The sequence below is a fragment of the Astyanax mexicanus genome, chromosome 21 (genome assembly GCF_023375975.1).
Source record: "Astyanax mexicanus isolate ESR-SI-001 chromosome 21, AstMex3_surface, whole genome shotgun sequence".
In the NCBI taxonomy this organism is placed as follows: Eukaryota; Metazoa; Chordata; class Actinopteri; order Characiformes; family Acestrorhamphidae; genus Astyanax; species Astyanax mexicanus.
Window position 1 is genome coordinate 16,667,185 of NC_064428.1, and position 12,259 is coordinate 16,679,443.

The window sequence follows — 12,259 nt, forward strand, 5'->3', positions numbered from 1 at the left end:
GCCTCGGAAAACTTACAGAGTATGGTTTGAGCTCAGAGGAGCTCCGGCACAGACACGAGAGCACCTCTATTCCTCCTATTACACCTCAATGCAGCGCTGCAGTGAGTTTCAAGCTGTAATCAAGGAAATCCTACCTAGTGCTGCTTTAAGGAGGCAATATACCTAAGCAATATCAGTTACCAGTTCCATTATACAGATCGACATTGGCATCCAAATAAAGACCCACAGTGCGTAATTCCACCAACACAGTGTGTTTGAATGACTGTATTCAGCTGTTTATAAAAAGCTTGTGTGTGTGTTTCTGTGCTGTAGATGGGTCGCTGGGAAAACCACTCGTTGATACTGAAGTTTCCTGTGTGGCCCCGCTACAACTCATTCGGAGACACGGACGCAGATGAGAACCATCTGAGCATCGTGACTCTGGAGGAAAAGCCCTTCGTTATCGTGGACGATGTGGACATTCTGACTGGGACCTGCATGCGCAACTCAGTACCCTGCAGGAAACACATCAAAGAGTGAGTGTCAATGCAACAGAGGCAGCGACATTAAAGCGCAAGTGCAAAATGCTCCAAATATAGCGCCGCACTGTTCCAAATGTTGATGTATATTTCATTGTTCAGTCCTGCTTTCAGATGTTAGCACTTAATAAATGAAAGGCCAGCTTGACAATCTGAAATATTTGGTGTGGGCACTTTTTAAAACCACATAAAAGAGCCCATATTCCCTATAGTATAAAAATATGTAATACTTTTTAAATAAGAGTTTTATAATGTTAACATAGTTAAATATTTACACACAATATATCCACCTACGTCACCTGAAGAACTTTAGCCCCGCCCATTTAGACTAACACTATGAGGAACATTTAAGCTTTGATTGTTATTAGAATAAGCTACAATTAAGGATGGACGATAAATGCAGAATTTATACCACAACATTTTCCTTGATTTCGGTCGATACGATATAATTTCATTATCGATATGAACAATATAAAGGCCACAGAAAAACTGCCTAAAACTTGACCTATTGACTCTTGGCCAGTTTACTCCCGCCTGCCTAAAACAAAGGTGGTGAATTATGTGGCTATGATATATTGTTTATAGAACTGATGCCTTTTAATGTAGATACACTGGCCAAAAAAAGTTCCCACCAAAAAAAAGGTCAAACACTATATTATTTGGTTGAACCGCTTTTATCTTTGATTGCAGCAAGTATTCACTGTGTTGTTCCAATTATCTTCTGCAGTGTCACAAGATTTATTTCAATCCAGTGTTGCATTAATTTTTTACCAAGATCTTGCAGCAGCATTAATGATGGTAGAGTCTGACCAACCACTGCACAAAGCAGCTCTTCTCCATCCAGCACATCCCAAAGATTCTTAATGAGGTTAAAGTCTGGACTCTGGGGTTCAATTCCCACTCTGGCCAAAAATACAAATAATAGAAAAATTGTCCATCCTAAATAGCTTCTAAGAGTTTAATTCCGATTCCTGCCCCCATTAGTGTTTTGCTCTCAAATCGTTCTAGATATACATCAATGAGCAATAACCTGACCCAGAACAAGAGGGAGTTGTTGACGTCTATGTGTTTGTATTGCAGTAATACTACCGGTGGCTCCTATGTCAAGCAGTGCTGTAAGGGCTTCTGCATAGATATCCTGAAGAAGATCGCCAGAAACGTGAAGTTCACCTACGACCTTTACCTGGTCACCAACGGCAAGCACGGCAAGAAGATCAATAATGTGTGGAACGGCATGGTGGGGGAGGTCAGTCAATTATACATTCATTAACAAAGCCATTTCTTAAACCAACAGGAAAATAAAGAAAGAGAGTTTTTGACTTTTAGGTTTGCCACAATTCATCTGTCCAGATGACTGATCTCGTTTTCCTGCTGTCTGCTCTTCAGGTGGTTTATAAGAAAGCTGTGATGGCTGTTGGTTCATTGACCATAAATGAGGAGAGGTCAGAGGTGATTGACTTCTCGGTCCCGTTTGTGGAAACGGGCATCAGTGTGATGGTCTCCCGGAGCAATGGAACAGTATCTCCCTCTGCGTTTTTGGGTAATCAACCTCTTGACAAATGTTGTGACCTGGCGTGTTTATTTTCGAGACCTTCCACTGCTCTCTCTGTTTTTTCTCACTCCCTTTCTCTCCTCTTTCTCTGCCCTCAGAACCCTTCAGCGCGTCGGTGTGGGTAATGATGTTTGTGATGTTGCTCATCGTCACTGCAATTGCTGTCTTCCTGTTTGAGTTCATCAGTCCACTAGGCTTCAACAGAAACCTAGCCCAGGGCAAAGGTAAAACAGCACTGCTATCCAGTGACCCAGTGCATCAGAAGGCATGCTAAATGCAAATCAGCACAATAACCCTGTAGGTAGCACACATACACACATCATTAAAAAATAGATCCACCCTGAAGGAAGTGTCAAATTGCAATGCTATTCGGAAAGGAAGATAAAGGTTACCAGGAGCGCTAAATGATTAAAAATGTATGAAATTGCACCCCACACCAGAACACAAACGTGACAACAAACCATTAATCCAGGCGCTGATCACAGTGCCCTTCACACACACAATCATTCATTGGTCATCTTCACCCAGACAAATCTGGAGTGCAATTTCGTGCAATGCCTGATCACCTTTGGTCTTAATTACATGCGCACTGATAGCACAGCCTTACAGTAATTCATTTCTGCTACCAGTGTCCCTGCTGTTCATGAATGTTATTTCAACAGAACAATGCTCAATCACAACCAATGCTGCTGCTGTTTTTTGCATTATAAGGTACTCATTATAATTACGAGGCACACTATCAATAAACATCTATTTTCTGATCTATTTTCATACATTTTCATACACAAGGTGCACTGGATTAAAAGGCACATTATGCAACACTAGTAAGGAACAGGGGAGTCACCATGTTTTCCTTCGAATTCAAAGAGAAGTAAAGCTAAGCTAAGTTAAGTAAACAAAACTGTGATTCTTAGAAAAAAAAGATTTTTTCTTTTAAAGTGAAATGAGCACTGGATGTTAATCTACAAAGATTTCTCTCCTGAAAACTGTTCATTTGGGTAAGTAATGCGCTTCCTTTTATTTACAGTAAGCTTAGATTTCCAGATTTCCACTAATGCCGCCCAATAGTGCTACACTACACTTGTAATCACTTACACAGTGTGATTAGTGGCTAATGCTTATGCTGCTCCAGCAGAGCTAGGTGGGGTTAGCAGCAGGTTACAGACCGATAATCCTCACCTTTGAATGACGAATAAGCAAGTGCTTTGCGCAGTTAGTGGCTAATGCTAATACTGCTCCAGCCTCAGTGCTGGAGAACTAAACTGATGGTCATGGCCTTAATACCTGACTGGAAAAATTCATACATTCATACACAAAATACGGTACTATAAATATCCTCGGCCAGTTTAAAATGTGTATTTGTGTTGTATTTTCTTTTTTCTTTGCAGGACACCATTAGGAACCAAGATGTCTGGCATGTTGCATTACACAGGCATTACAGACTATATATATATATATATATATATATATATATATATATATATATGTATTTTTTTTTTTTTTTTTTTTTTGAGCTATGCAAACAGAAATAGTCTGTAATGCCCATATCAGTCTAAATTGCAACTAATGTAGTGTTCCTGGTATGAGTGTATTACTCAGATATTCTTGGTAAAGATATAATGCTGTTGAAATATTAAATTCACAAACTTTTCTTGATAAACCTGAGCAACTGAGCACCATTAGAGTAGATCCAGACAAGTGTGCCGAAATACATAAAAATAAATATATATATATAAAATATTTTAATTCTTGTGGGGTTTTTTTTAGCCACAGCACTATCAAGCAAAGGCTTAGTATTACACACTGACATTCCAGCATTAGATTAACTAATTTCTATAACCACTGGTCCTATAGTTTATCAGGGTTCGTATGGTCATAAAAACCTGGAAAAGTCATGAAATTTGAAAATAACAATTTTCAGACCTGGATAAGCTTTGGAAAAATATAAATATTCAGAAAGTTTTGGTAAAGTCATGGAAATTTGCAACGTAGCAATGTGTTTCCATTTACCGACTGAGAAAAGCTTTTTTAAGATAATATATCCCTATACAAATGAGCTCTCAGGATCTGATACACATTTTATTATTTTTTATTATTTTATTATTGAAGATTGTGTCAGGATTGCTTAATAGCAATTGCATTATAGTTTTAATAAATGTTTATTATTATTGTCCATGTTTGCACTGATGTTTTAAATATCAAGAAAAATGTGCCTTGAAGACATGGAGCATATGAACAACAGCATATGAACCCTGTTTATTAATGTACACTCTAGTGTGATATTTAAACAGGACAATGCTCGAACAACCAATGGATTTAACTTCAAGGATAAAGGTTTAACATTGCCTGAACAGCACCATCAAATAATGTACAGTTCCTAAACACCTCATTCAGCCTCCTTTCTTCTTCTTCTCTCTTTCTAGACCCCCACGGTCCATCCTTCACCATAGGCAAGGCTGTGTGGCTTCTTTGGGGTCTGGTCTTTAATAACTCTGTGCCAGTTCAGAACCCCAGAGGCACCACTAGTAAGTTTATAGTGTCTGTGTGGGCCTTCTTTGCTGTGATCTTCCTGGCCAGTTATACTGCTAACCTGGCTGCCTTCATGATCCAAGAGGAGTTTGTGGATCAGGTCACTGGTCTCAGTGACAGAAAAGTAAGACATGTATTTTCTTTATATTTCTTATACACAGCACTTTATTACCATCTACTATACATTGAGAAATGGAGTTAATGAAGGCTTATAAATATAAATTCAAAAATGCACTCAATAAGAAGCAAGAGTTTTGCTTTTTAAATCTCTTTATTCTAAGGCGGACATGTTTCGGCTCATGCCGTCATGTCCGCTTTAGAAAAAAGAGATTTAAGCTGCAAAACTCTTGCTTCTCATTGAGTGCAGGCTTCCGTGTCCCATGAAGAGTTTGTAACTAGTTTGGATTGCCACTGCACCGTTAAGCTTCAGAAAGAATGCAAGGTGAAGGTCCATTTTTTCACCTTAGAACAGGGGTGTCCAAACTACAGCCCGCGGGCCATTTGCGGCCCGTTTCCTTTTTTAGAGCGGCCCGCGAGGTATTTTAGAAATAGAATGAAAGTTGGCCCGCTGTTAAGCAGGTTTTTATAATGTGAGATTCAAAGTTTGCTAGGTGTCAGAAACATTTCTAGCGCAGAAAAACAGGCCAAAGAGTCTAAAAGCAGAGAGGGTGCGCATTTCTAGCACAGAAAATCGGGTCAAAGAGTCTAAAAGCAGAGAGAGTGCGCATTTCTAGCACAGAAAAACGGGCCAAAGAGTCTAAAAGCGGAGAGAGTGCGCATTTCTAGTGCAGAAAAATGGGCCAAAGAGTCTAAAAGCGGAGAGGGTGCGCATTTCTAGCGCAGAAAAACGGGGCAAAGAGTCTAAAAGTTGCCGTAATTAAGGAGTTTAATATTAAGAGACATCATGAAATTAAACATCTTAGTTTACACAACACTGTCAAAGATAAAGATAGTTAGTCAAGTAAAATGGTGTGTAAATGAAAGTAATCGGGAAAAAGTATTATTTAAAATGGTATATTTCATTATTTGTTTTATTACAGAGTCTGTGGCCCGTCACTTCAAATATATTTCTCCTTCTGGCCCCCAACTGGACACCCCTGCCTTAGAACCTTACATAAAATTAAATTTTTTATTGAAATTTTAAGTGAAAGACCAAAATAGCACATTATTGTGAAGTGGAACAAAAAGGATACATGTTTTTAAAGTTTTTAATCAAATAGAAATAAAAAAGTATTCAGCCCTCCTTACTCTATGAAACCCTTAACTAAAAGTAAAAAATAGTGCTATGAAGTCCAGCTGTGTGTAATTTAGTCTCAGTATAAATATACCTTTTCTGTGAAGACCTCAGTGGTTTGTTAGAGAGCACTAGTGAACAAACAGCATCATTAATACAAAGGAATTCACCAGACAGGTCAGAGATAAAGTTGTGGAGAAGAAGTTTAAAGCAGTGTTAGATTATAAAAACATCTCCCAAGCTTTAAGCATCCCAAAAAGCACTGTATAATCCATCATCTAAAAATAGAAAAAGTATTCTACAATTGCAAACGTACCAAGAAATTTCCATTCACTCATACTGACAGCAGCCAAAAGGCCCATGGTCACTCTGGAGGAGCTGCAGAAATCAAGACATTCACAAAATTTGGAAAAAAGCTTAAAGGGTATTAATACATTTGCAAGCCACTGTAATGCTTACATTTTACTCTTTTAAAACTTTATAATAAGATATTATTACCACCACTTAATTTTGTGTACATTTTACAGCTAATAGCAGTTATCTTCATGTGTTAAATAATATTTTAGTGCTATCCAGTGGCTACCTAAACATTACCGAGGTATTTTGCTTATTCTGTTCAGTTCCAGAGTCCATATTCCTTCTCGCCTCCATTTCGGTTTGGTACAGTCCCAAATGGCAGCACAGAAAGGAACATCAGGAAGAACTACCCAGACATGCACCAGTATATGGTCAAGTACCACCAGACTGGAGTCCAGGATGCACTGGTCAGCCTAAAGACTGGGTAAGCTGGCATCAGTTATATTTGTATTTAATATAACAAGTTAACAGTTTTCAACTGTTGCAGTGACTGCTGTCCTGATTTGTCAAGTGACCTAATATTGGTTTCTGCAGCAAACTTGACGCATTCATATACGATGCAGCCGTCTTAAACTACATGGCAGGGCGAGATGACGGCTGTAAACTGGTGACTATTGGGAGTGGCTACATCTTTGCCACTACTGGTTATGGCATTGCCCTTCAAAAAGGATCCTACTGGAAGCGCCTGGTAGATCTTGCCATCCTTGGGATAATTGGCGACGGTAAGATCACTGTCTTACATTTCTGTCTCTGTAACTATCCCAAATATCAAATGTAGCTCACAGATGGCTACATTTGCTTTAGAATGTTGAGAACGCTGCCTCTGTGTGCATTATTCTTTCCCACATCTGTCAGCCTTTTAAGGCTCAGCGTGGATGTGATAATCAGTGCCTTTCTGCTTGCGAGCTTATCCAAGGATTTATATGCTTGTTTTTCTGGACTAGGTGAGATGGAGGAGCTGGAGGCTCAGTGGCTGACGGGTATCTGCCATAATGAGAAAAATGAAGTGATGAGCAGTCAGCTGGATGTGGACAACATGGCTGGCGTGTTCTACATGTTAGCGGCTGCCATGGCACTGTCACTAATCACCTTTGCCTGGGAGCACCTTTTCTACTGGCGACTCCGTTACTGCTTCACTGGTCTGTGCTCTGGAAGACCTGGACTTCTTTTCACCATAAGCAGGGTGAGGAACACAGGCCTAGACAGAACAACACAGCACAGGTTGAATATTCACAATTACAATTTCTTTTTCTGCTTGTTTTTGTATTGGCAGTCATGCTCTGTACCTCTGTTTTCCTCTTTAGGGTATCTGGAGCTGTATTCATGGTGTACACATTGAGATGAAGAAGCCTCCAGAGTTGGATTTCAGTCCTCAGGCCAACATGCTGCACCTGCTGAAATCTGCCAAAGAGATTACCACCTTAGGGGTAACCTCACCTAAACGACCTGTCGCTAGTCTCCTCCCTCATACCCCAGGGATCCTGGAACTTATGAACAAAGGCAACAACCTTTGTCCAAAAGACACTGTCTACAGCAATGCCAGCACCATGCTTTCCAACCGCCACAAAGAGCCTCTCAACAATGCCCTTTTGCCTGGACAGCGTGCTCTCAGTCTTGCGGATGCCCAGCCTCCTGACAATAACCCAGTACTTGCTAATGAACCAGGGCGACCACCTGCGTCCAAGTCCCGTGCACTCTGGAAGAAGTCAGTTGAAACACTACGGCAGGCCCCAGGACCTCAGAGTGATTCCCCGCCCCCTGCTGCTCCACCTATCGAGCCTCGTGCCACGATGAAGAGCCAGAGATACTTGCCCGAAGATCCTCAAGCACGATCTGACATATCTGATTGTTCTGGCCGTGTGGATCTGCAGAAGCAGCACAAGGTCAAAGAGACGCTACGGAAGCGTAACCGACTGCCGCGGGACTTGAGTGATGTGGAACTTTCGACACTGCGCAGCCAAGCCAGCCAACAGAGCAACCACAGCGGGCAGATCTACTCTCAGAGCAGTCAGGGCAGTCAGATCTACACCATCGACTCCATCGACCAAGATCATGGAATGCACTACCCCGACATATTCAGCGAGCACAGGGACAACAAGCATCGACCTCCCTCCTCGTCTGAACAACAGCCAATCCTGCAGCTGAATAGCAACCTGCTCACTCAGGTTCATGAGCCGGATGTCATGCAGACTGCCACTGCTGCTACGAAGGAGAAGAAGTACAACACATACGGCAAGCCTGGCGTGGCCAGTGTCACCTCCGCCGCTCCTGGTTCAGTCCAAGACCATCGGCAGACCCACTGCCGTAGCTGCCTGTCAAAAGTGACCAGCTACTCTGGGCTTTACACTGTGCGGTCCCCTCAGTACCGCTGCGATGCCTGTCTGCACTCTGGCAACCTGTATGACATCAGCGAGGACCAGTTCCTCCACCCTGATGTGGGTCTCGGTATCATTCGTGGCGGAAGTGTAGATAGGAACTTCTCCGCTTTTCTGCCACAGCCTGATGCTTCCTTCACTGCTTATCTTCCCCAGAGCGACCAAGAGGGCGAAGGGCTTATCAGCCACTATCAGAACGAAGATGTTATCATCCGTCGGCAGCATTCCTACGAGAATCTACCCCAGAAGAACTCATCCCGTCGGGTCAGCCTTCAGGACAGTGCTCCTTACGCCAACATGCCCACTTCCACCCTGATCCCGGACAAGGCCCCAAAGAGCCAGCCCACACACCTTAACCACACCCTCGCTGGAGTGGGGGTGAGTGGGCTCGGCATTGGCCGGCGTAGCAAGTCGATGTACCCGGCCCGTCCGACGGACAACCCTTTCTTGCAGACGCTCCGCGACGACCAACGCCTGGCGCACGGCCACAGCGCCACGGACATTTACAAACAACTGGTGCCGCTCACATTAGGTCAGGTGACCGATGGCAAGGGGCTCGGCATGGGGGTGGCAACCCCTGACCTCTTTTACCCCGAGCATGTCATGCCTTATGTAGCCCCTCCCCCCATCGGCACATACCCTGCCCCCAGAGCAATGAGCGCCGGTGGAGCCCGGCGCGTCTACAAGAGGATGCCCAGCATTGAGTCTGATGTCTGAAGAAACGAGAAAGACTGAGTGACACTGAAACTCTGAACTCTAAGACGGACACCTGTGGGAAGGTCCACGCGGATACTGATTAATATCGAAGATAGCAAAGCTTTACGACTAAGCGGGAATATAAAAGGGTGGAATATATTTTGTTTCCTGCTCTTGGACAAACCTCTCAAAGCTCAACACTTCACATCAGGTCCTCCCCTCTAGACGAGCGGCAGCTCTCTGTCTTCCACATAAACACCGAAGACGGCAGCACATGCAGACCGGACATTGACCGTGCCGTAGAGAGGAAGTGCAACAAAAGCTGCTGGGAATCACGGGGCAGCTCCAAAGAGTTTCCCTCTCCCTCAACAAATGATCTACCAAAAAACACAGTCCCACATACAGATATACACACAGATAACCCTAAATAAGTGAAGTAATGCGTTTATTAAATATGACGCAAAAATATGATACAAATGAAACAAGGAAAGTCCAAATAATTATATTAATAAACATATCTAATAACACAAATATGAAAACAACAAAAACAAAAGTTATAAATGTGTCTCTGATGTGCACAACCAAAAAGTATTTGACTAACAAAGATAAAGATAAAAATCGATAAGATGATATGATAAAATCTTGGCAAGTTATCAACCCAACAGAAGGGAGAACCACAGAAATCATGAAAAGAAGTCAGTTTCAGGTTTCAGAATAGTGGAAATTGTTGTTAGGGTTAGGTCAAACTCAAACTCGACAACACGTACTACCTAATAATGACTGAACTACTGTCTATTTATTTTTGGGGCGTAGAACAGGAGGGACACTTGGTGTAATTGGGGCCAAACACCACATTAGTTTAGCGTCACACATTTAAAGGTCAAGATTAAAAGTGTAAGACTTTATCGTTCTCCTCCTCCTTCTCCACCACCCTCCTTACCTGCATGCCAAACGTAAGCAGGGAGACACTGTTCTTCTCTGAGCCACCAGTGTTGGGCGCACTACAACCACACACGACTTCTAAATTTTATTAGAGTGAGCTTATTTCTATAGTTGTCTAGACAGGTCATTTTTACACAGTTTTATACACTGCCAAATATTTGAACAAGTGGTATGCCAAGCATGTGTACGGTATTGTACGGTTGCGGTACGAGAATATAGAAAGGGATGAAAGTCTCACACTGAAGTGGGAAGAAAAGCTCTGGAAATGGAAAACAGTGGAAAACTATATGCTGTGTGGTCACGCTGTTCTTCGAAGGGACTATTGAAAGATGCTGTAATCTAAGAGCCCAAACTAATGATGTCACATATTGCACTGCAGGACCACCGAAATATAAGAACTTCCTGTTTGCCTCTGATGCACAAACACATCACTTCCTGCAGAATTAAACCACACGCCCATACTTCACTAATATAATATTTTTTTTCTTTTTTTCAGTTGTTTTTTCAAATATAATGGTCGTTCCAGCGATATGCACAATATCAGGTTGCAATATAATATTTATGTATGAAATTTCCTAGTTTTAATATGTTTTATTTATTAGTTCACTTCATTTATGAATTGTAATACATGTGAAATTAATTTATAAATGTGATTTAATTGCGTATGTATAAAAAAAAAAGAAAAAAGATAACAGCATGTTAATCTTCTCTATGGTCAGACTTTCAGAATTGTTCTTTTTAATTTTTGATGTGAATGGGAGTAAATGTTTACAGTGAATATGGAAATATGGATTCATCTCCAACGTGATTTTTGATTGTCATTTGAATACAAGCATAAAAGTGTCATATGGCGAAAAAGTGTCGAACTGGACCACATGTTTCTGCTGTGTTTTCAGTTGGTTGTGTGTGAAATCGAACGAGGTTAACATTTCAGGGTACATATCGGGCTTCAAAGCTCTAAGAAGAGTTCCTTTCCACTCATGATTTGAAAATAGACAGTAATAATAATAATAAAAATGTAACAAAAAAGTTTCAAAGCATTAGAGATGTTTCTTCTAAAATGATTAGTTCTCTGAAGACCTGACTTCCCTTCAGGCTTGGGTTCAGTGCTGATAGTGCTGACAGTGAAAAAAGAATCCAAAGCCTAAACGTTTTTTCCCCCTGTATCAATACTTATTAATACCGCCTTTCACTGGGATTACTGCTGAAAGTATTTTAGAGTTTGTCTCTACCAGCATTGCACATCTGAGACAAACAGCTCAAGCTCAGCCAGGTTGGATGGAGAGCCTCTGTGAACATCAGTTTTCATGTCTTACCACATAAATGTTCTAAATCATTCCACTGTAGCTCTGGCTGTATCTTTAGGGTCATTGTCTTGCTGGAAGTTCTTCTTCCAAGTCTCAAGTCTTTTACAGCCTCCAACAGGTTTTCTTCCAGGATTGTCCTGTATTTAACTCCATCCATCTTCCCATCAACTCTGACCAGCTTTCCTGTCCCTGCTGAAGAAAAGCATCCCTACAGCATGATGCTGCCACCACCATGTTTCACAGTGGAGATGGTGTGTTCAAGGTGATGAGCAGTGTTAGTGTTCCACCACACATAGTGCTTTGCTTGTAGGCCAAAAAGTTCATGTTTGGTCTCATCTGATCACAGCACCTTCTTTCACATGTTTTCTGTGTCCCCTGAATGGCTAGTCGCAAACTGCAAATAGCACTTATGTCTTTTTTTTCATTCCTCTATAAAGACCAGATTAGTGGAGTGTATGTCTTCCACCTGAGCTGTGGATTTCTGCAGCTCCTCCAGAGTGACCATGGTGAGCATTTTTATTTAGGGGTTTTAGAGTAAAGGGGGCTATAATTTCACTTCACAATGCTGCGCTACTTTGTATTAGTTTATCACTTAGAAACTGAATAAAATGCATTTACGTTTGTGGAAAAAAGCTAATTTGATTGAAAAATGTGGTATGAATATGTTTGCAAGCCACTGTTACTTGTTGACCTCTGAGCTTAGATATATAAACAGCATGTGTATAACACTGATCATTATTATTGTCAAG

General features: G+C 41.5%; 1 protein-coding gene across 1 annotated transcript in view; it reads left to right on the forward strand.

Moving 5' to 3' along the window:
* grin2ab (glutamate receptor, ionotropic, N-methyl D-aspartate 2A, b) overlaps positions 1 to 11,074 on the forward strand; it is a 190,914-nt gene extending 179,840 nt beyond the window's left edge. Inside the window, exons 6-14 of the mRNA XM_007260263.3 lie at positions 313 to 515; positions 1,599 to 1,764; positions 1,905 to 2,058; positions 2,169 to 2,294; positions 4,494 to 4,723; positions 6,454 to 6,614; positions 6,725 to 6,912; positions 7,135 to 7,373; positions 7,495 to 11,074. Of these exons, the coding sequence (XP_007260325.3) occupies positions 313 to 515; positions 1,599 to 1,764; positions 1,905 to 2,058; positions 2,169 to 2,294; positions 4,494 to 4,723; positions 6,454 to 6,614; positions 6,725 to 6,912; positions 7,135 to 7,373; positions 7,495 to 9,282 (3,255 nt within the window). The 3' untranslated portion in view covers positions 9,283 to 11,074. The remainder of the gene's footprint in view (positions 1 to 312; positions 516 to 1,598; positions 1,765 to 1,904; positions 2,059 to 2,168; positions 2,295 to 4,493; positions 4,724 to 6,453; positions 6,615 to 6,724; positions 6,913 to 7,134; positions 7,374 to 7,494) is intronic.
* Positions 11,075 to 12,259: the final 1,185 nt, after the last annotated feature.